Here is a 20855-nt window from a genome sequence, read left to right as displayed (position 1 = left end):
CTAGCTGTTGGGGTGGCGCTTCGCGCCACCCCAACACCTAGTTGGTGGGGGCGCTTCGCGCCCCCCCAAGCCCCCCCGCGCGCGTAAGTCGTTACGCGCCATTGTAGTTGTGTCCCTATGTCCCACCTGTGATATATATATATATATATATATATATATATATATATATATATATATATATATATATATATATATATATATATATATATATATATATATATATATATATATATATATATATATATTATGTTTTTAACTACGTAAAACTTGCGAATATACAACATTCTTTGCTGTCCCATCGTCTGTGCATATAAATAGATTGTCAGGTTTACCGACTCTTGAACATGCAACGCATAATGGTCCATGGGAAAACAATCCGTATTCAGATCTATACCTCATGATTCTATTGATTGCCCTTGAGCTTTGTTGATGGTGATTGCTAATTGACCATTTCCTTTGTTGCCGTCGTCATTTATATATCCCCCTGTGCCCCCCGGCGTCCCCGTTGTAGTTGTGTCCCTGTGTCCGGGTCGTCATTTATATTCCCTGTGTCCCCGTCGTCATTTGTGTCCCGGTGTCCCAGTCTGTGATTTCTATTTGAGTGTCCCGGGCGTCATTTATATTCGTCAGGATATTGTAGGGCATCGTAGCATCGATGAGTTTAAGCAATTCTTGTCAACTGATTGTTTCGCCTATAAAGAATATTATCTCGAGGTAAGAACTGATCACCGACCACAACGATTCCCACTTTGTTGATAGTTGCGTATCAGGAGGCATCAATTCGATTGCTGTTTTTAAGCAGAAGCACTAAATTATTATTTTTGTGGAAAAGATAATATATATAAATATATATATATATATTTTCTTTTTAGTTTTTTTGTAGTTTTTACCTTTTTTAGTTTTTTTCTTCTTTTGTATTAATGCTAAAGCCAAGGTTCAAACCTGGAGCCTCTCGGACCTAGAACCTGAAACATAACGCTTTACCAACTCAGCTACTTCGGCGTGAATACATTCGTTTTGAGCAGCTTCCTCGGGTGTTGCCATTGTAGGTTCTTCAGTCATTTTACAATTAGAAATTTCTCTTTCAACGGTCTTCTTACAATTAAAAATTTGTCTTTGAACGATATTCTTAAATACCTGTGTCCTGGTCGTCATTTATATTGCCTGTGTCCCGGTCGTCATTTGTGTCCCGGTATCCCAGTCTGTAATTTCTCCTTGAGTGTCCCGGTCGTTATTTATATTCCCTCTGTCCGGGTCGTCATTTGTGTCCCGGTCTGTAATTTCTCTTTGAGTGTTTTTTCTTTTTAGTATTTTTTAGTTTTTTACATTTTTTCTTTTTTCAGTTTTCTTTTTCTTCTTTATTTTTCAGCTTCACTATGAAATACATATCGCCGAACCTTTGTTTTTTTTTAACTAAAATCTGGTAGGCATTGATGACCTTATCCAAGTCAAGATCCCAAACCCAATCATCATCGCTATCATTTTCAGTTTTGATATGTTTTGACTCTCGCTGTCCAGGTGGATCTTCATCTAACTGCGCGGTTTTGCGTTCTTTAGCCTCAAGCCTGTTTCCTTGCTGTTCTTTTTATTCCTCGGCACGCTTTCTTTTCTGACTTTCTCTATCAGCAGCAAGTTTTTTGGCATAGACTCTTTGAGCATCTTCATCGGCTTTTGCCATTGTAAGTTCATCAGTCATTTTAAACTTAAACATTAATAGATTTCTACGTGAACATATATGTCTTAAATATCTTTAATGACGTCACCGTCATAGCAAAAATGACGACAACTAACTTCATGACGCCAGTCGACACAGAAACATGACGTCACCTGATCCACAGACAGACAACTTATTTTTATATATATAGATAGATATAATTCTAAAATTGTCAGGTAATTTTCTATTTTGAAATAAAAACTAAAAATTATTGCTCAGAAAACATAAATATTTTTGATATTTACATAATAGCTTTAGTGGTTCTGGACTGAAAACTAAATATGTTAATCAAATTGGGAATTGCAATCTTTTAGGTTGAAAAGGCAGATCCATTGGAATCATGAGAATGCGTGGAATAAGAAAAGCTTCACCCTCAAAAGACCCTGTCAAGATTGTTGCCTCTATTACGTTATAACAGACATAACACGTCATTTGTGTCCCGGTGTCCCGGTCTGTAGTTTCGTTAGTCGACAAACATGACGTCAGACGACAAACAACTTCATGACGACATACAGCTCAATCCTTATAATGACGTCAGTCGACAAACATGACGTCAGTCGACACACAAACATGACGTCAGTCGACAGACAGACAAACAACTTATTTTTATATATATATATATATATATATATATATATATATATATATATATATATATATATATATATATATATATATATATATATATCTTCTGACCGTGAAAGTCCTCCCCCCATCCAAATTCACATAGGTTGTGTTAAAAATATTTCCAATATATGAACCGAAACATTTTTTTTTGGTCAGTTATTCAGGGATTGTTACACTGTCTCCAGAGCTTCAGTATAGTGAATACTGGGTACAAACCATTTAAGGGTGTTCATCACTATGCTGACACCTTTCCGTTTTTTTACCTTTCCTTATGCAGCAATATTCTCTCTGAGAATGGGCATTATACTGTCGAATAGTTGACAATGCTACAAATCTTGCAAAAATTTTCAATTTTTGGTAGAGTCATCATTTATTCTGCTTTTAGTTCAGCATGCTGTCCCCTCAGAATTTCAAAGAGATTTTCACGAAGACCATTGAATTTTTCGTCGAGCGCGTCTATAAAAATTATGCTCTCCAATTGGTTGCCAACTCCTTCCTTGCTAATCAAGCTACTTCGTCTGTTTTTGCAACAGTTCTGGTGGAATATCTTTTATCACGGATGGAAGACATGGGAGCCAGTATTGAGCGAAGTAATTTGTATCTGAAACTTTTCAAGCTTGTTTTCGGCAGTGTTCAACTGTTTGCTCAAGAAAATGAACTGATGCTAAAACCCTATTTGCACAAAATAGTCAATAGGTAAGATACTGTTTTTTTTCTATCAATTCTTTCATTTATTTATATTTTTTATATTAAGACCGGTTGAGACTATTAATTCAGTTTAGCTAGTTGTGTTGTTCCTTCGCCGACCGAACCAAGCTGAATCAATTTTCAATAATATCTAATTTCTATGGGACATGAATTTTGTTTTCACCAGAATTTACAAGAAAATGATAATACCATCTACAGGATTATAATCTTCTACGGCATTGATTAAAATAATGAAAAAAGCTTTCTTGGCTTTAATACACTAATTAGTGTAATGGTTTAAATATTTTAATGTAATATTTTAGATATATTTTATATAGTAATAGTTCTTATATTTAAAATTTTAAATAGTATTTAATATATTTAAGTATTGTTAAAATTACGTAATTCGTAATTGCTTAATTATAACTTATAATAGTATAATTATTAAACTTTTTACCTTAAAAGCTAGTATCTTTGTTAAAATAACGCGAAAAACACTTCTTTTTGACAGTCATAACAAAATTTGTTACAATGATACACTATCGCTTTTATAACTTTATAATTTTTAAAATTACAATAATAAAATAATTTTAAGGTTTCTACCGTATTATAAGCTATGTAGTTTAATGGGTTTTAAGTTCCGAAGGAAAAAACGCAGAGCGGTAGCTGATGAGCCATGTAAAAAAAAAAAAAAAAAAAAAATTAACAACAGATAAATAAATGACTAAAGCTGTTCGAAATAATTATATTTTATTCTTAATTCAAGACCTTTGTTAGATTTGTAACTACTTAATTGTCTATTTTTTCATTGTAATTTCTGTACATTTCTATGAAATGTCTATCATGTTTCCATTTTTTAATGACATTGCTCAACTTGGAATTTTTTGCAGGTCGATGGAGCTGGCTCTCACTGCCAAGGAGCCATATAATTATTTCCTACTTTTACGTGCGTTATTCCGGTCAATAGGAGGTGGAAGTCATGATCTACTTTATCAAGAGTTTTTGCCTCTACTGCCAACTCTTCTTCAGGTATGTTTCGGCTTATATTCTTCCTATATATTTTTTCCCGAATACTCCTCAACTTTATTGAGTCTTAAGCTAAGTACTGGCCACAAGCAAAAAGTATGAAGTTTAGATGTCCAACTGAACGATTTTTTTGGAACACTTTAGTGCTTGTGCTCGTTTGTTTTTATTTTCTTCTAAAAAATGTTTTCTTAATGTTGTTAGTTAAAAGTAAGCTCATTCAGGACATTTTATATTTACAAAAGAAATTCGAGAGAAATAAATATAAGCTATGAAATAAGCAAAAATAAAATCGCAATGGAAACTGGCGCTGGCACAAGAAGCACCAGCTTACCCCCTTTCATCTCCAACCAGTAGCTCTCGACTTCTTTTCGAGAGTACCCCTGCTGTCTCTTTTCCACAAATTTCCCCCAAAGTATTGATCCTCACTCCCAATAGATTTACCCCCCTCCTTCTTTCAAGCCCTCAATAAAGTATGGTGTACAGGGATGCTACTACTAATGTTGAGAGTCGAAAGTCCCTGGTACCCCCTTCTGGTCACCTTACTACTAGGCAAATTGATCTTGAGCCTACCCATAGTACCCCCATCCCTGCTAAATCTGATAAACTCCAGCCGCCCCAGAAATTGTCTATAGACCTCCTCACCCTCAAAAACCTTTTTCCAATCGTTTGCCAGATAAAGCGGGTGTTTCTGGTACTCATACTAGTAAACATATGAAGAATAAATTACGTTACCATTTCCCTAGGCTGTTATTAAGTAACGCAGAAAGCTTTAATTTCGAAAAACTTATTGAGCTTGCAATAACGGCGAATGAGCTAGCATCAGATTAAACAGGTATAACCGAGGTTCAGTCCCAAAACCTGGATACTCTGAAGATGGATTATTTTAAAGAGTTTGTTAAACTTCGCCCGCATGATCATTACACTGGTAAAAAGGTCATGTGATTTTATCACGAAAAATTATCACGATTTTTTTTTTCGTGATAGTTTGTCGCCAAGGTAAGTAAATGTCCCATGAATAAATGAGTATGATGAAATAACTTGGATTAAAGTTAAACCGAATGTTCTGCCACGCCCATTAACTATTATAATTGCTGGTTGTTTTTACTATTCAACCGGCCAAAAATCGGAGCAGCGTAAAGATCTCTTAGAAAAGCTCCATGAATCGCTTGATTACCTCCAGTCTAAACATCCAAATGCTGGGATCCTACTTACCGTTTATGGAAATGAACTAAATACAAGCATCTTTGTCGGGAAGCTAATTTAAAACAAATGGTTAATATCACAATAACAAAAGGTGTGTTGTTTCCTTGACATTATTTGCGCGAATATGCATGAATTTTATCAAAGACTCAATTCTCTCCCCCCACTTGGTGGCAGTTACCATTTTACGCTTTCCTTATTTCTGATACAAGATCATATCTGCAAGTATAAATTTGATGTATTTAAATATTTCACCTAAAAGGTGAAAGCCAATCTAATGAAATATATTTTTTTTCAATTTCGTCATCATCAGTTAATGATGGTCTTCAAGTTAAGCAAAAATATATCGTACCTTATGGTTTCTCTGGGCGTAGAAACGAAGTTTTTCAACTTTAAATCGTAACAAAAATTAACTGAATATACGAAGACTAGAGACACTTCCTTTTTCACGACTTTATATCTTGGTCGTAAAGTTAGATTTGACTTTTTTCAGAACTTAGGTTAATCCAAAAGAGAAGCGGATATCTGACCGCAGGAAGACGTTTTTCTCCAGTGCTTTTTACCTTTTTCTGCAGTAAATCCGACAGTTGAAGTGAGATTTGGCTTCCGTGAGAACCTAGCTGCAGGCTTCGTGTGCAGGCCGCACAAACTTAAGCTGCAGGCTGAACCTAGCTGCAGACTGCTTCAAAACTTGAAGCAGCTGACAACTTAATTTTTTTTTGAACTAAAAGGAAAATTAAAATCGCTTTGTTGGTAATTCGTTCGGTTTAACTCATTATCAAACAAGAAAAAAAAACATCAAAAAGATAATTGTTGCATTCTGTAGATACTTAGCTTTAACATTATGGAGCTTGCTCTGCTTTATCCGACTAGAACGGGACCTGATCCTATTGCTCGCAAACCGACTATCAAACAGTTCGTGGTAACGAACTGTAGTAAGGAGCGACCCGGCTCAATAGTAACCAAAACTCTAAAAAATTGAATTTTGATATCAATAGCTACACCAAAAGAATCGCATTTTAATGCTGATTTTGAATATATAAGTTTCATCAAGTTTAGTCTTACCCATCAAAAGTTAAGAGCCTAAGAAAATATGCCTTATTTAAGAAAATAGGGGGAAACACACCCTAAAAGTCATATAATCTTAACGAAAATAAAACCATCAGATTCAGCGTATCAGAGAACCCTACTGTAGAAGTTTCAAGCTCCTATCTACGAAAATGTGGAATTTTGTATTTTTTGCCAGAAGACAAATCACGGGTGCGTGTTTATTTGTTTTTGTTTTTTTTTTCCAGGGGTCACCGTATCGACCAAGTGGTCCTAGAATGTCGCAAGAGGGCTCATTCTAACGGAAATGAAAGTTCTAGTGCCCTTTTTAAGTGACTAAAAAAATTGGAGGGCATCTAGGCCCCCTCCCACGCTCATTTTTTTCCCAATGTCAACGGATCAAAATTTTGAGATAGCCATTTTGTTCAGCATAGTCGAAAACCATAATAACTATGTATTTGGGGATGATTTACTCCCCCACAATCCCTGGGGGAGGGGCTGCAAGTTACAAACTTTGACCAGTGTTTACATATAGTAATGGTTATTGGGAAGTGTACAGACGTTTTCAGGGGGATTTTATTTTGTTTGGGGGGTGGGGCTGAGGGGAGGGGGCTATGTTGGAGGATCTTTCCCTGGAGGAATCTGTCATGGGGGAAAAAAATTCAAGGAAAAGGGCGCATGATTTTCTAGCATTACTATAAGAAAACAATGAAAAATAAACATGAAAACGTTTTTTCAAATGAAAGGAAGGAGTAGCATTGAAACTTAAAACGAACAGAGATTATAACGCATATGAGGGGTTCTAAAAATACTTTAGCATAAAGAGCGAGGTATTTAGGAGGAGATAAATACCTCGCTCTTTATGCTAAAGTATTTTTAGTAATTTCAACTATTTATTCTACGGCCTTTCTGATTCAGGGGTCATTCTTAAAAAATTGGGACAAAACTTAAGATTTAGTGTAAAGAGCGAGGTATTAACGAGGATACAAACCCCCTTGTATACATAATAAAAATATAAGATTATGAAAGTTTGTTACGTAAGTTGCTAATTTATAAGTTACGTATAATTTTTACTAATAAAAACGTTCGTTAAAAATTAAAAGTTCTAGTTGCCTTTTTAAGCAACCGAAAAATTGGAGGGCAACTAGGCCTCCTTCTCCACCCCTTATTTCTCAAAATCGTCTGATCAAAACTAAGAGAAAGCCATTTAGCCAAAAAAAGAATTAATATACAAATTTCATTTTAATAATTTATGTGCGGAGAGCCAAAACCAAACATGTATTAATTCAAAAACGTTCAGAAATTAATTAAAAAAAAAACTAATTTTTTTAGCTGAAAGTAAGGAGCGACATTAAAACTTAAAACGAATAGAAATTACTCCGTATATAAAATGGTTTGTCCCCTCCGCAATCCCTCGCTCTTTACGCTAAAGTTTGATTATTTGTCAGAATTCTACTTTTTAAAACAATTAAACACTTGACTCTTTGCCACAATTCTGCTTTTTAAAACAATTAAAAGCTTTAGCGTAAAGAGCGAGGCATTGCGGAGGGGACAAACCATTTTATATACGGAGTAATTTCTGTTCGTTTTAAGTTTTAATGTCGCTCCTTACTTTCAGCTAAAAAAATTATTTTTTTTTTATTTAATCACATAAATATGAGTGGTGTTGCTCTGTTTAAACGCGAGACATCTCTTTTTTGCAAGTACATAAAGTTGTCTCCTAGAGCAGGGTATTAGTGTTTTAGCTAAACAATCGAGATAACAAGGTGATCGTTTTGTTAGACATTTTTCAAACATGATTTTGATTTTTTCATTTTTAAGCAACAAAATCAAATTATTTAAGTTTAAGTACATAATTATTTGTGTTTATTCTTACTTTGAAACGTCTCCAACTCTTTCTTAACATTGACTGGCAACTAACTTAAGATTTAAGAAATGTACTATAGAATTTCTGTCGAGATTACTTTATGATTAGTTTTTTATTTCATGTCATTTAAAATTCTAATGATTAGGGTAGGTAGGACATTAAAAAACAAAATTAACAACCAATCGCAGCGTAAAAATGTCCTGAGGCCAAAGTAGCAGTGTAAAGCTGTGTCAGTTTATTGGCTATATTACCCTGAAAGCCACTACTTCTTGATTACTATGTGACATACAGGTTTAGTTCATAGTTCCCAGAGTTTTTAAGGCGGGACTTCATCCATTCCCCTGTCACAAGGAGTGACAATAGTAGATTATAGCGTAGTGCATTTCTCAGTGCATTTCTCGTTCTCAATCAATTTTGAAACGCCATCAATGTTCTAACTACCCTGGAGATTTTACTTGAATCATTACTGTGCTATAAATCAAATATATTCAAGTGGCTTCCTAGCATTTCCTCAGGATTTTAACTTACTCCTTTACAATGTTATATCGTTGGTTCAGTAATAACTTTAACTAGCACTTTTCAAGGGAACAGAAAGTATGATTTGTTTATTTTTTGTTACATAATTATTTTTCTTCTAGGGCCTTAACAGTCTTCAAAGTGGGCTTCATAAACAGCATATGAAAGATCTGTTTGTTGAACTATGTCTTACAGTACCAGTTAGATTATCATCATTGCTTCCTTATTTGCCTATGTTAATGGATCCTCTAGTCTCGGCTCTAAATGGATCTCCAACTCTTGTTTCCCAAGGTGATTCGAAGCTGTAGTTTATCTTCTTTTCTTCCTCTTATTTCTACTCTTCTCTTTTGGCCCCTAAACTTTTTAGGTCTCCAACACAAGCTCTCTTTAAAGAGAAACAGATGTTTTCTCTTTGTCTCTTGTGTTTTTTTTATTTGTTATGTAATCCTGTTCCGTAATTTTGACTTACGAAAAAAATCTACCTGATTGTAAATTTTGCTGTTTTGCGTTTGATCTTGACCGATGAAACTCTCATTCTGGCTGTTCTAAAAAGAGGTTAAAGTAAGAATTGTGAAAAAAATTTCCTGATAAACAGTTTGTCTGATGATAAACCAGTTTGAAGTCTTTCTATTGAATCCCCCCTCCATCAGACGAAGGAACAAATGCAATGTTCAGATTTTACAGAATACTAAAAACGCGATTTTTCAATTCACTTATCTCGAGGTCTTGATAAAGTTCGTAATACGGCCAAACATCTTTGATGGTTTTTTTTTATCAAGGCTAAAATGATAACGATCAAAGAAATCGGAAGATTCTATTTCCCTTGTGGTCATAATTGAAATAAGGCGTTCAACCTCACCTGAAACTATGGACTATCAGGAATTGGAAAATCAAGCGACATGTTGACTGGTCTTGTGCCGTATCATCATCAGGTCTAATTTATTTATTTATTTTAAATAATTACTTAAAAAATTCAACAATAAAAATACAACCATCTGCAAGAAAGCCCTAGAGGGCTTGTGATGGCAGCCGATTAAACAAAAATTACTAAACAATAAATCAACTTAAACAATAAATCAAATTCATTTCAACTATAATTAATAATATGGAAAAAAATATAAATAAATAAATTTTTTCAGGAAAGCGGTAAATTATTAATAAATTGGTTCCCTTTATCTTTATAGCGGATTTTACTGGATCATTGTTTATGTGCATTCAACTTGATAAAACTAAGTTTGTTAGACTAAGAACAGTAATTTTTGTCTGTTTTTGAAACCAGAAATGGAATGTTTATTGTTATCTTCAGTAAGATGAGTAAATCAAAGTATTACCAACTATTCAGCTAATTCAGCTAAAAGTATGATATTCTTCGGGCCGATAAAGTTAAAGAAGTTCTTTAATAAAGAAAATATTCTTCCGATTGAAAATTAGTTGAGTTGCGTTTTTTTTTTTTTTTTTTTTTTTTTTTTTTTTTTTTTTTTTTTTTTTTTTTTTTTTTTTTTTTTTTTTTTTTTTTTTTTTTTTTTTTGCTTATTCTCCTTCTCAAACCCTTTCTGGGAATCTCATACCATTAAAAAGTCTTTTTATCCATTTTATTCTAAAAAAAAAAAAAAAAAATATTAACAGGAATTTTATTACAAATCATTAATAACAATTATTTAAAAACTTTTTTTTCTTTTTTTTTTTTACAAGAAAAAGTTGAATTAGTTTTAGTGAAAGAGTAAATTAGTGAAAGAGAAAATATAAAGGTGGAATAAAAATACGGATATAAAACTCATCATCCTGATTTTTATAGTGAATCTGTAAACATGTGAATATCTGAAAATTCATGCTGCTAAAAATGTGTTTTTTTAACTCTTCTAGGAGTCCATGAATGTTATTTGGAGTGTTTTTGTTTTTGCAGGTATGATCCTTGCGTGTATAATCTGTTACCAATCTATCTTTGTTTCACTACCGAAATAAATTTCAGGTTTACGTACTCTGGAACTTTGTGTCGATAACCTTCAACCAGATTTTTTATATGAGCATATTCAACCAGTCCGAGCGGAGCTAATGCAAGCGCTTTGGAGGACTTTAAGGAGCCAAAATGATGGCGTTGCTTTGTCAGCATTTAGAGTTTTGGGCAAATTTGGTGGTGGCAACAGGAAAATGCTCATTGAAGCACAAGCTTTGGAATACAACGATAAAGAATCATTTGGTGAGTTAAATTTTTGCCAATATCCAGCGGAAAATCTCGGTTTGGCACTTTTTGCATACACTTATTTATGATTTCAAGCCTTTTTTGCGCTTCGTGGTATTTATTAAGCAATATTTATTCATTAGCTACGTTGTGGCTTGTACAAACGGAGGACAGGACGATATTTCTCCTCTTCTCTGTAAGAAACAGAAAATAGTATCCGATATAATTTATTTTTTGGTTGTTTCAGATCCCCCTCCTAAGAAATATTGATCGGTTTCACAAAATACAGTTATACTGATCTTAAGTCTATCTATTCAACGTTGTTGATCAAATGGGTATATTCATTAAAATCGCTTTCTTCTTGAAATACATAAACAAAATTGAAGCTTAAAATTTTCAAATTTTGTTGCTCGAAATGCGTAAATTTTTTTTTGGTTTAAATGCCAAAAACTAGTGTGCTGTCCTTGTGCCAAAATAGATGGTGGGCGCCTAATAATTTTTACCGCTATTCAAATTGTTGTCTTCCTTGTTTATTGGTATTAATTTAGCCTGGGACACGGAGAATGTATAGACTATTAAGACTATTCTAAAGCATAGAATGTAATCTTTAATCTTGTTGTTTATGTATGTATGTATATGCATGTATTTTTGTCGAAAACGGCTCGATGTTTTTTTCTGAAAATTGACATTCAAACATTTTCTGGCCTAAAAATAAAACGGTCCAAATAGGTCATGGCTTCGGGAAAAGCTATTCCACGCCCCTAGCGCCCTTAATATATTTTCCTTAAAACCTATGACGGATTTTAGCTGGACTAGGAAAAGCTGTCGAAAGGAAGGTTGAAGGTATATGAATATGAATCAAGTCATTTTCTATTCATAAAGCCACCGACATGAGTTAATTTTTCTAGCACTTTTGGGATTGTTTGATTGCTTAGACGCCTTATCTTACCAGTATATTCAGCTAAAAAGAATATCATTTTAGATACGATTCTTAGTAAACTAATGTCGTTTTCCTTTTGCATGGTTTGGAGGCACCAATTCACGAATTGACAAAAAAAATGAACGCCGATACAATCAAAATTAGAAAAAGAACACAAAAAGGTTTTTTCTTGTGTGGATCAGGGTATGGGGGAGGGGTGGATATTGCGGGGACAAATGTTCAAGACTAGAGGGGGGAACACGTCGGACGCTGTTTTTATGGCTAAAGTTCGTTTCATCCAGCCAAGCTCGGTCCCCTGGAGACAAACAGAAATAAAGTCCTGTAATAATTCAAACTTCAAACGGTGCCTGATTAATAATTAGTAAGTCATTTTTTTTTTTTTTTTTTTTTTTTTTTTTTTTTTTTTTTTTTTTTTTTTTTTTTTTTTTTTTTTTTTTTTTTTTTTTTTTTTTTTTTTTTTTTTTTTTTGGCAATTCAGGCAAAGAAGAAAGTAAGTGATTATTACCCGAAATAATTCCCCTTTGTTTAAAAAACTAAATCTCGAGAAATAAGCAAAAGTGTTTTTCTTTTGTGTGAATCAGGGTATGAGGGTACGCATTCCCGCGGGGTGGGATACATTTGGACACAGTTTTTATGTTGAAAATTTGCTTCACCAAGCTAAGTTCGGTCCTCTGATACCTATCATTTATCTATTCTTCACAGCAGTCATGTTTTGATGTACTTGATAATTTGCATCAGATTAAAAGTGAAAAATTAATGTTTCATTGATGCGGACGTATATTTTTGATTTGTTAATTTTGAACTATTAATAATTCTTAATCTGTATGCTATAAATATTTAATATATAATTAAAACTCTTGAACCAACTGGAGTGACTCAATTGGCAATTGATTCTTATATTTTATCTGTAATTGTTTTGGGGAAATGGTGAAAACGGCGAACTAGGCCTTGTCTGAAATAATAAAGGCCAAACTAAAGGTAGACAAGGGTCAGAACAAAAGACCCAATCAAAGTAAAGAGGAAAAAATGGTTGAAGCTAATTACAACGAACCACTTATGTCCTTGCAAGTGACAGTGTCTTTGTAGTCGTGTTAAATTGTTTGCAGGTTGTTATACCAATTAAATTTTCCTAAGCTTTTTAGATGTTATGAAAGTATTCACTTGTTAGTTTTCAAAATCCGTATTCTCTTTGCAGATGCAAGAACTTGACTTGTCTTTCCTTTCAACACAATACAATCTTACATTAATACAATCTTACATTAAGTATTTTGTATTCATGATTGTACATCCTTTACAGGTCCTTGTGTCCAGCTGTATTTTCCTGACTACAAGCCCGTGGTAAATCTACCTGTCGAGAAAATAATCGAGACTGCCTACAACGCTTTGAAATCAAGCTCAACTGATTCGTTTTACCGAAAACAATGTTGGGAAACTGTCCGTTGTTATCTGGCCTGTTCATTGCAGCTTGATGACGAAAAACATGTTCTTCAGAATTTCCTTTCACACACTGCTTTTGCAGAAGGCGAAATATTCAATTTGCAGACTCCTGCATACTCCCAAAAGTGTCCTGATATCCAAACTAGGAACACCCAACAAACAGCTGTCACTGCGATGTTTATAGCTGCTGCAATAAAAGAATTGCGTCAATCTGTGCTGAAGACAATGGTTGCACTAGTGCGTCATTATACACTCGTGGCAATAGCGCAGCAAGCAGGGCCATTTCCATTGGCTGTACCCGGCAAGCCACCTAATCGTTTAAGTGGATTAGACCCTGTTGTTTTAATTGACGCTCTTGCAACCATAATGGGCCACGAAGAAAAAGAATTATGTAAGCCAGGTCATTTGGCGCTAGTATTAATTTTAGAGACATCTGTTACAGTGTTGGGGTCTAAAGAGCGTGCGTGTAAACTTCGCTTTATGGAATGTTTGGCGGAAAAAATGTGTGGCCTTTGTTATGAAAGAGCATGGTATTCAAAGCTCGGTGGCTGCATTGCTATCAAGTTCCTTTTTGAGAAGATGTCTCTCAAGTGGGTGTTGGACCATCAGTTTATTTTTCTGAAAGCACTTCTTTTCGTTATGATGGACCTCTCGGGAGAAGTCAGTAGTGGGGCCTTAGATATGGCAAAATCTAATTTAGAAAAATTAATATCCATTTGTGCATCTCCTCTTGAGCCGGTGTTAGCGACAGATGAAATGATAGCCAGTCAAAAGAAAAGCCTTCATGACGTTACTCATGAACTTGTTCGCCAGGTAACTAGTCCTAATACATCAGTTCGTGACCAAGCTATGAAGTCACTTCAGATGATAGCACACTTGACTAATCAGACGGTAACTTCGGTAATGGAGCCTCATAAAGAAATACTTGTAGACATGATACCGCCTAAGAAACATCCGTTAAGACTTCAGCCTGTAAATGCCCAAATTGGACTAATGGATGGAAATACTTTTTGTACAACCCTTGAGCCAAGACTGTTTACAATTGATTTCAATATTGTTGAGCATAAGGTATTCTTATCAGAGCTCTTTTCATTGTGTGAAGCTGAAGATGCTACTCTTCAAAAACTTCCGTGCTACAAGTCGGTAACAGATTTGACACCATTGAGAAAGTCAGCTTTAAAGGCACTGGCAGCTTGCCATTATATTCCTCAATGCAAAGAGAAAATATTTTCCTATCTATACAAGTCATTATCATCAACTAATACAGAGCTGCAAGAAGCTGCTTTTGAATGTTTAAAAAGTTTCACAGCGGGTTGTCAAGTTGAAATGGAGACAGTCCACCTAAATGTTCGTCAGCTACTAGTTCATCTAAATGACTACAGGCAACTGACACCGAACATAATTCAACGGTTGTCTTACACCACACAGCTGTTTCCAAACACATTTAATGAAAAATTGTGTGAACAGATGTTGCAACATCTAAGAAGATGGCTTGAAGTGATAATTGTTCAAAATAAACCAACACCCGGACGAACTGTCTTGATGAATACAAACTCTAATGAGGTTAGAGTTGCTGCAGAGATCATAGCCTTGTTTCATCAAATTCCAGCAGCCTCTGCAAGGTTTTTGGAAATATTATGCAAGCTGGTCCTTCAGACGGAACGAGCGACCGGTATGGAAGCTGGAAGTCCCTTCAGGTATGTTATCCCTGTTAGAATGTAAACAATTAGAGTAGATACACTAGTTATAAAGTTTTTTATACTTATTTCCTTATATTTCATCTTTCAATTGGAATAGCATTCCGGAAGACCAAATTTGTCAGACAAATAAAAGCATTTTATTATTCGAATAGTTGATGTGTAAAAAAAAAGAAAGAAAAAAGATTATATTTCTCAATATAGCTGTCGCAGCTACTGTTCGAAAAATTGTCTAAGATTATTGTTGGTCATTCAACTATTATATAATATCGTCAAATGTTATGTCATCACTTTATTAATATATTTTTCAGAGGGGAGATACCTAATACCTTTTGTAAACAACATTTCGGTCTTAATAAAATGAGATTAAAAAAAATTATGCAAACCAATAAAAACCATTGAAAAAAGACACTAAAGAAAGCACTTAACTTTAACAGATTAAAACTGGTAGATTAGAAAGCGAAGTGAACCTTAGCCGTTAGTCATACATAGTTTTGGTATTGTTAATTTTCCTTGAAGGACCAAGGAAAGTTAAAATGATATCTGATCGTTTGAATTGGTTAAATGGAAACTTCCACTACTGTTCATGTCTTAAAAAGCTAGGAGAAATGAGGATTCAGTTTTAATTAAAAATGCCTTCAAATGTAGTAATGCAGTTTATAGTAGTAGCGGGCATAAAACTAAAAAAAAAAATCGTTTGTAATAATTAGCATATAGAACATATGCTAAAACAGCTAAACATGTAATATATAACATAATCATAGCTAAATATAGCTAGAACACACCATACAGCTCCAGAAAGTGTTGCTTTCTGTCGAAGATACGTACGAGAAGTATTTTTAAATTTAACTCTTTAGCTTTGCTTATTTTCTTTTATAATTTAATGTGTTAGAGGTAATTATTTAGGTAAAAAGAAAATGAAAAGAAACTGAAAAAAAACAAAACAAAGAAGAAAAAACTTTTCTTATTTTAGTAATTGAGATAAATTAGAACCTGAACAAGGTCTAGATGTTACTCACCTGTCTATTCACCTTGGACAAAGCAGTATAACCCAACAATCAGCCAAATAAAAGTTTCCAAATTCATCCAAAATTATTATTAATAAGTGCGAGCCATCGCTAAATTACAGGCAAACGCACTTCAAATCTAATGAAATATTCACAACATGACAACACTGATGAGATGGGATACTGCCATAATTGTTTCATGATTTTCAAACAACTAATAGAAAAATATTATAATGTCGCGGTTTTCAGGTATGAATAAAAGGGCCCATGCATAAAAAAGGCTTAGATTTTCATGACCTTTGTACGTTATGAGTCCTCGGCTTTGAAGTTCAACACGCATTTGAAAGAGATCTTAAATTTTGCTTTAACTCAAGTTATGCCCTTGTCCAGATGATTTTCACTTTTTTACCAACTTAATTACGTGTAAATGCATTTAAGGATTTCCCTATATTATAAAATATAGCTTATAAAATCTATAACTTACAAAAATCGAATTTTCTATAAAATAAGTTGACAAAGAAAACGCTCGTCATTTTAGATCAGAAAGATTGTGATGAAAGAAATTTACAACTTGTTAAAGTAATGTTGACGAATATTGAAGCTTACAATTGAAGCAACAGAAGTATTTTTGATGCTTGGAAGAAGGAGTTAAAACTCCTTGAATCTTGAAACTCCTTTCAAGTTCACCTTTTACAATCTTAAGAGGTCCTCATTGTATGCATACAAAAAATGATGCAAGCCTTTTTTGTTCATAGTATGGACTTGGAAAAATTTTAGAATTGCCAATTTATTAAGATGCCAGTTTGTGCTACTATTCTTATTAAACTTGCTTAAAGACCTCAATTTATAAAAAAAAAATAACATCATTGGCAAAACTCTCTAGGTCAGGAGTAAAAAAAATGGTGCGATTGGTAAACGTGCCACAGGGCTTTAAGATGTAATCGGTGACCTTACCTTAGACCTTAGTTCCTCCTGTGCCGCCAGAGGCACTCAGGGTATCCAGAAAGAGCCGCCAATCATCCCTCATATGTGCTGCAGCCCAGACGTCTTCCCATTGGGATTTGACTATTGAGAAACTTCAGGTCCCGCTGGTATGTACGACGAAGTGTATTTTTTGGCTTTCCTCTTCTTCGAGTTCCCTCTGGTTTCCGCTCGAGTACTGTTCTGGGGAGTCTATTTTCCGCCATACGGATAACGTATCCCAAATAGCACCATCTTCGTTGGCGTATGACATCTGTTACCAGGGGCTGATGCGTGATAGAGCGAACTGACTGGTTAGTTATGTAGTCCCTCCAGTTAATGTTCAGTTTTCAGCATTCACAGTTATGGTGAAGGGCAGAGAGGACGTAACTGTTGAACAGCCTCAATTTTAGTTTCAGGGAGTCCTTTTTTGATCGCCAAACTGGCTTTAGCCGATTAAAAGCTCCACTGGCTTGTCCAATCCTAGACTCTACCTCCTTTTCGCTTGATTCAATTCGTTAGACTGTACTTTCGAGGTATCTGAATTCCACTACCTGCTCGACTGAACTCTCCGCGCACTTTATGCCATGTGGTGAGTCGCTCGTTGCCATGCTTTTTATCTTTTCCGAACTAATCTTCAATCCCAAAAGACTTACTTTCTCTCGTATGACATCGAGAAGCTCCCGGAGCCTTTCCTTGTTAGCTTCAATCAGGGTGATGTCGTCGGTGAAATCAAGATCTGCTAGTCGTTTATTATCGCATATTTGGATCCCAAATCTTGTGCAGTCTCGGAGCGCATAATCGATAACGAGGACAAAAAGCAGGAGGGAGAGGACACATCTCTGTTTGACACCAGGCATGATAATGAAATACCTTGTATTTCCCTCGTGGGTCCGAACGCAGCACTCCGTGTTTTGGTACAGCGCAATCGTACATTCGGTGACCTAAATAGATGTAAATTTAAATGAACGTTTTATCTGTATTTTTTGTGTCTGTATTAGGTTCATTTTGCCGACAATAACCGGCCGCCGATTGCCACCCTGGTAATATGTGAGCTGTTGTTCGTGAACCTGTAATTTCATTTACATCTAGAATGTAACTGGTCAAATTTGATTCGGAAATTCGCTTATGTTAGTTTTTGACGGAATTTTTTTTTTGTCGGTTTTGGGTCAAAATTTGCATTTCTTGTCAACACCCTTTATAATATAGAAAGTAGATTCAGCCTAATCCTTTGCAACCAAGACGTCAAAATGTAAACAGCGGACTTGGTCAGGTTTTCCACTGGACAGGCTTTTTAACACTAGCTTTATACTCTTTTTTTGTTGTTGTTCATAGTTTATTGTCTTGAATAATATTTTCAACGTTTTTGACACTGTAGAGTCTAGTATCCAAGGAAAAAACATGTTTACTACTCTGGTTTAAATTGTTTTCTTCTTTTTTTTTAGAAATCAAATCTAGTTTATATAAGACCTTATAAAACATAAGTGGTGAACCTATTCTTTTCTTTGTATTTATTTTTCTGTCTTTTTGGGTATGTTCGTTCAAGGAAATAACAGAACCTATGCTGCTTCTTAAGGAATATTCTTTACGTTGGGAATGAGTAAAAGAAAAAGAAGTAAAAATATCGCAGTCACAACACAAAGAAATAGACCAGGTGATCTCTACTTCTGTTCAGGCTTGCTTCCTTTTGAACCCCAATAACACGTTCTCGAACCCACTTTTTAATATGATTTAATTTGTTTTCTGAAACATTATTTTATTTATTTATAATGTTCGGTATTTGTTTGTTAATGATGTCTGGGTCTACCCTAAAATTATTTTCCTCCGCCCTTCATAAATCTCATTTAGTCCCACATTAATGTACACACTACTGGCTGGAAATCTCTGATTTAGATGATAAAGAAAAAAAAAAAAAAATCAACTCTTGCTCAAGGGAAATAACAAAAAGGGGTTTTATTCTTCCTTATTTGGTACTTTTTTTTATTCTCTGTTGTTTTTATTATGCAGTGTTTTGCTTAAATGATTTGAAAAAAAAAACACATTTCCAGTTTGTGTGGATTGAGGACATCTATTGTTGGGTGAAGTAAAATCTAATTTGATTAGTTAAAACTTCAAATAAAACCGCCGATAAAAATCTACAAATTAAAGTAGAAATTGAAAGGCGATGTTTGCAAAATCGACGTACATCTTATTTCGTTCTGTTTCTCCTTACTCTACCTATTTGTTTGCTATTTTAATTTTCTTTTCTCTATTCTGTTACAAATTCTCTTTTTTTTAGTGAAATAAACATGCTTGTTTCGTATATTAATCGAATGCATTAATAGTTTGTTATCTTCCCAGGGATAATCTAATGAAGTTTTTACTGCGTTACCCACAAGAGACCATAGACCTTTTTCTCAAGGAAGAAACAGTTATGGATCAACAGTGGAGTCGATATTTTTGCTATATGGTCCGACATGCAAACGGTAAAGAGCTTAGAGACCGATTACAATTTCAGACAGAAAAGCTGATACAAATGTCATTGAATGGGATTCAGCCAATTCCTGCTGCGCCCCTTCAGGTCCATCTTACCGGTGCTCCTGCTTCAGCTCCCCAACAGCAGAATAAATCTGCTCTACTATATCAAAGCATAGCAATTGTTGATGGTCTTGCAAAGTATGATGACACATGGCTTCGACAACAAGAAGATTTAATCGGCGTTTTCAGAAAAATATGGATTTCTGATGAATTTCAAGAGAGCCAAATGAAGATTGAAAGTGTGGAATATAGCTATTGGAAGGATGCAGCCACTATGGTTGAACTTCTCCTTGATTATTTCAAGGCTCAACCGAGCACGATCGACTTATTGTTTGATATTTTGCGGTGCTTAAGTGGTCATCATGTCCCGGATTTTCAATTTGTGAAGTCATTTTTAGAGAATGATGTGTGGAACTATGATACTGAGTGGAAACGTGCTGTTTTCTTTCGATTTGTTGAGATATTTCGAGACCCAGAGATAACTATGGAACATAAAGCAACAATGTTGCAGCATCTTATATTGCCTTGCTTTGCTGTTAGCTTTGATAAAGATGAAGGAGAAATGCTCATTGGAACTCAACCAATGCCTGATCAAGATAATCCTGACAATCTTGTCAGTGTATTCATTAACCGGGTTATCGGTAAGTTAATTTCTGTTTTCTTAATTTTTAAAGGGTCAGTCTACAAAATAACAAAGTCAGACAAAAGGGTCAGTCAGATATCAAAATAAAAGGGCGTCTAAAGCTTTGATCCAAGCAGTGGTTAGAGTTGGTTGAGTTTTATTGCTGTGCAAATTTTTACGGGATCTTTCCCTTGTATCTCCAGGTTGCACCCTTTCACAAATATTGAGATAGTCTTCCTTGCCACTGTAAATATTAAAGATGATGTTTTTTCTTTAAATTAACTGGACTGGTCTTGTATGAAAATTTAATTATAAACCACAAATGTGGATTGTTTCCATTATTTTGTCATTCCTTGTAAAGCTAAAAGATAGTAAGCTAAGCAGGGTTTCCACTTGTCCGGGGAAAATCATAGCATACAGGTTGTCCAAAATTACTTGACTAGATAGATAATTGTTTAAAAACACAAATATAGTGTAGCAATGTTTCATTTATCTTTTAGCCGAAACCATTTTAACTGGTTTTCAGCTGTTCGGAAGATCTGCAAAGCAAAACATAACTATTCGTTTGTTGTTTTTTGTTTTGTTTTGTTTTTTTCTTTGCAATTTTAGACTGGTTTCAATGTACATTTTTTGCTTTGGAACATAAAAAGTACTAGTAAGGATAAAAAAAAACTCTAGGAAGGTCTAGCAAGGCAGCGGAAAAAAATCACATAAAATCACTACAGAAAAAACCAATGATTAAATTGGAAGCAAAATTAGTAGAACTAGTGGTAAATGTCGAGGAATGGCAATCCTGGAGTGAAGGCCCTAAA

At 34.5% G+C, this 20855-nt stretch overlaps 1 protein-coding gene across 1 annotated transcript in view; it reads left to right on the top strand.

Annotated features, from left to right (window-relative positions):
* The window catches only part of LOC136030130 (transformation/transcription domain-associated protein-like), a gene marked incomplete in the record, with an annotated part of 128034 nt that overhangs the window by 57353 nt on the left and 49826 nt on the right, over positions 1 to 20855 (top strand). Inside the window, 6 exon segments of the mRNA XM_065708813.1 lie at positions 2727 to 3037; positions 3919 to 4057; positions 8807 to 8975; positions 10654 to 10881; positions 13101 to 14937; positions 19245 to 20062. Of these exon segments, the coding sequence (XP_065564885.1) occupies positions 2727 to 3037; positions 3919 to 4057; positions 8807 to 8975; positions 10654 to 10881; positions 13101 to 14937; positions 19245 to 20062 (3502 nt within the window).

This window comes from Artemia franciscana, chromosome 8 (genome assembly GCF_032884065.1).
Source record: "Artemia franciscana chromosome 8, ASM3288406v1, whole genome shotgun sequence".
Lineage (NCBI taxonomy): Eukaryota > Metazoa > Arthropoda > Branchiopoda > Anostraca > Artemiidae > Artemia > Artemia franciscana.
The sequence above is the reverse complement of the archived record's forward strand: the minus strand, read 5'-3'. Positions and strand labels throughout refer to the sequence as shown.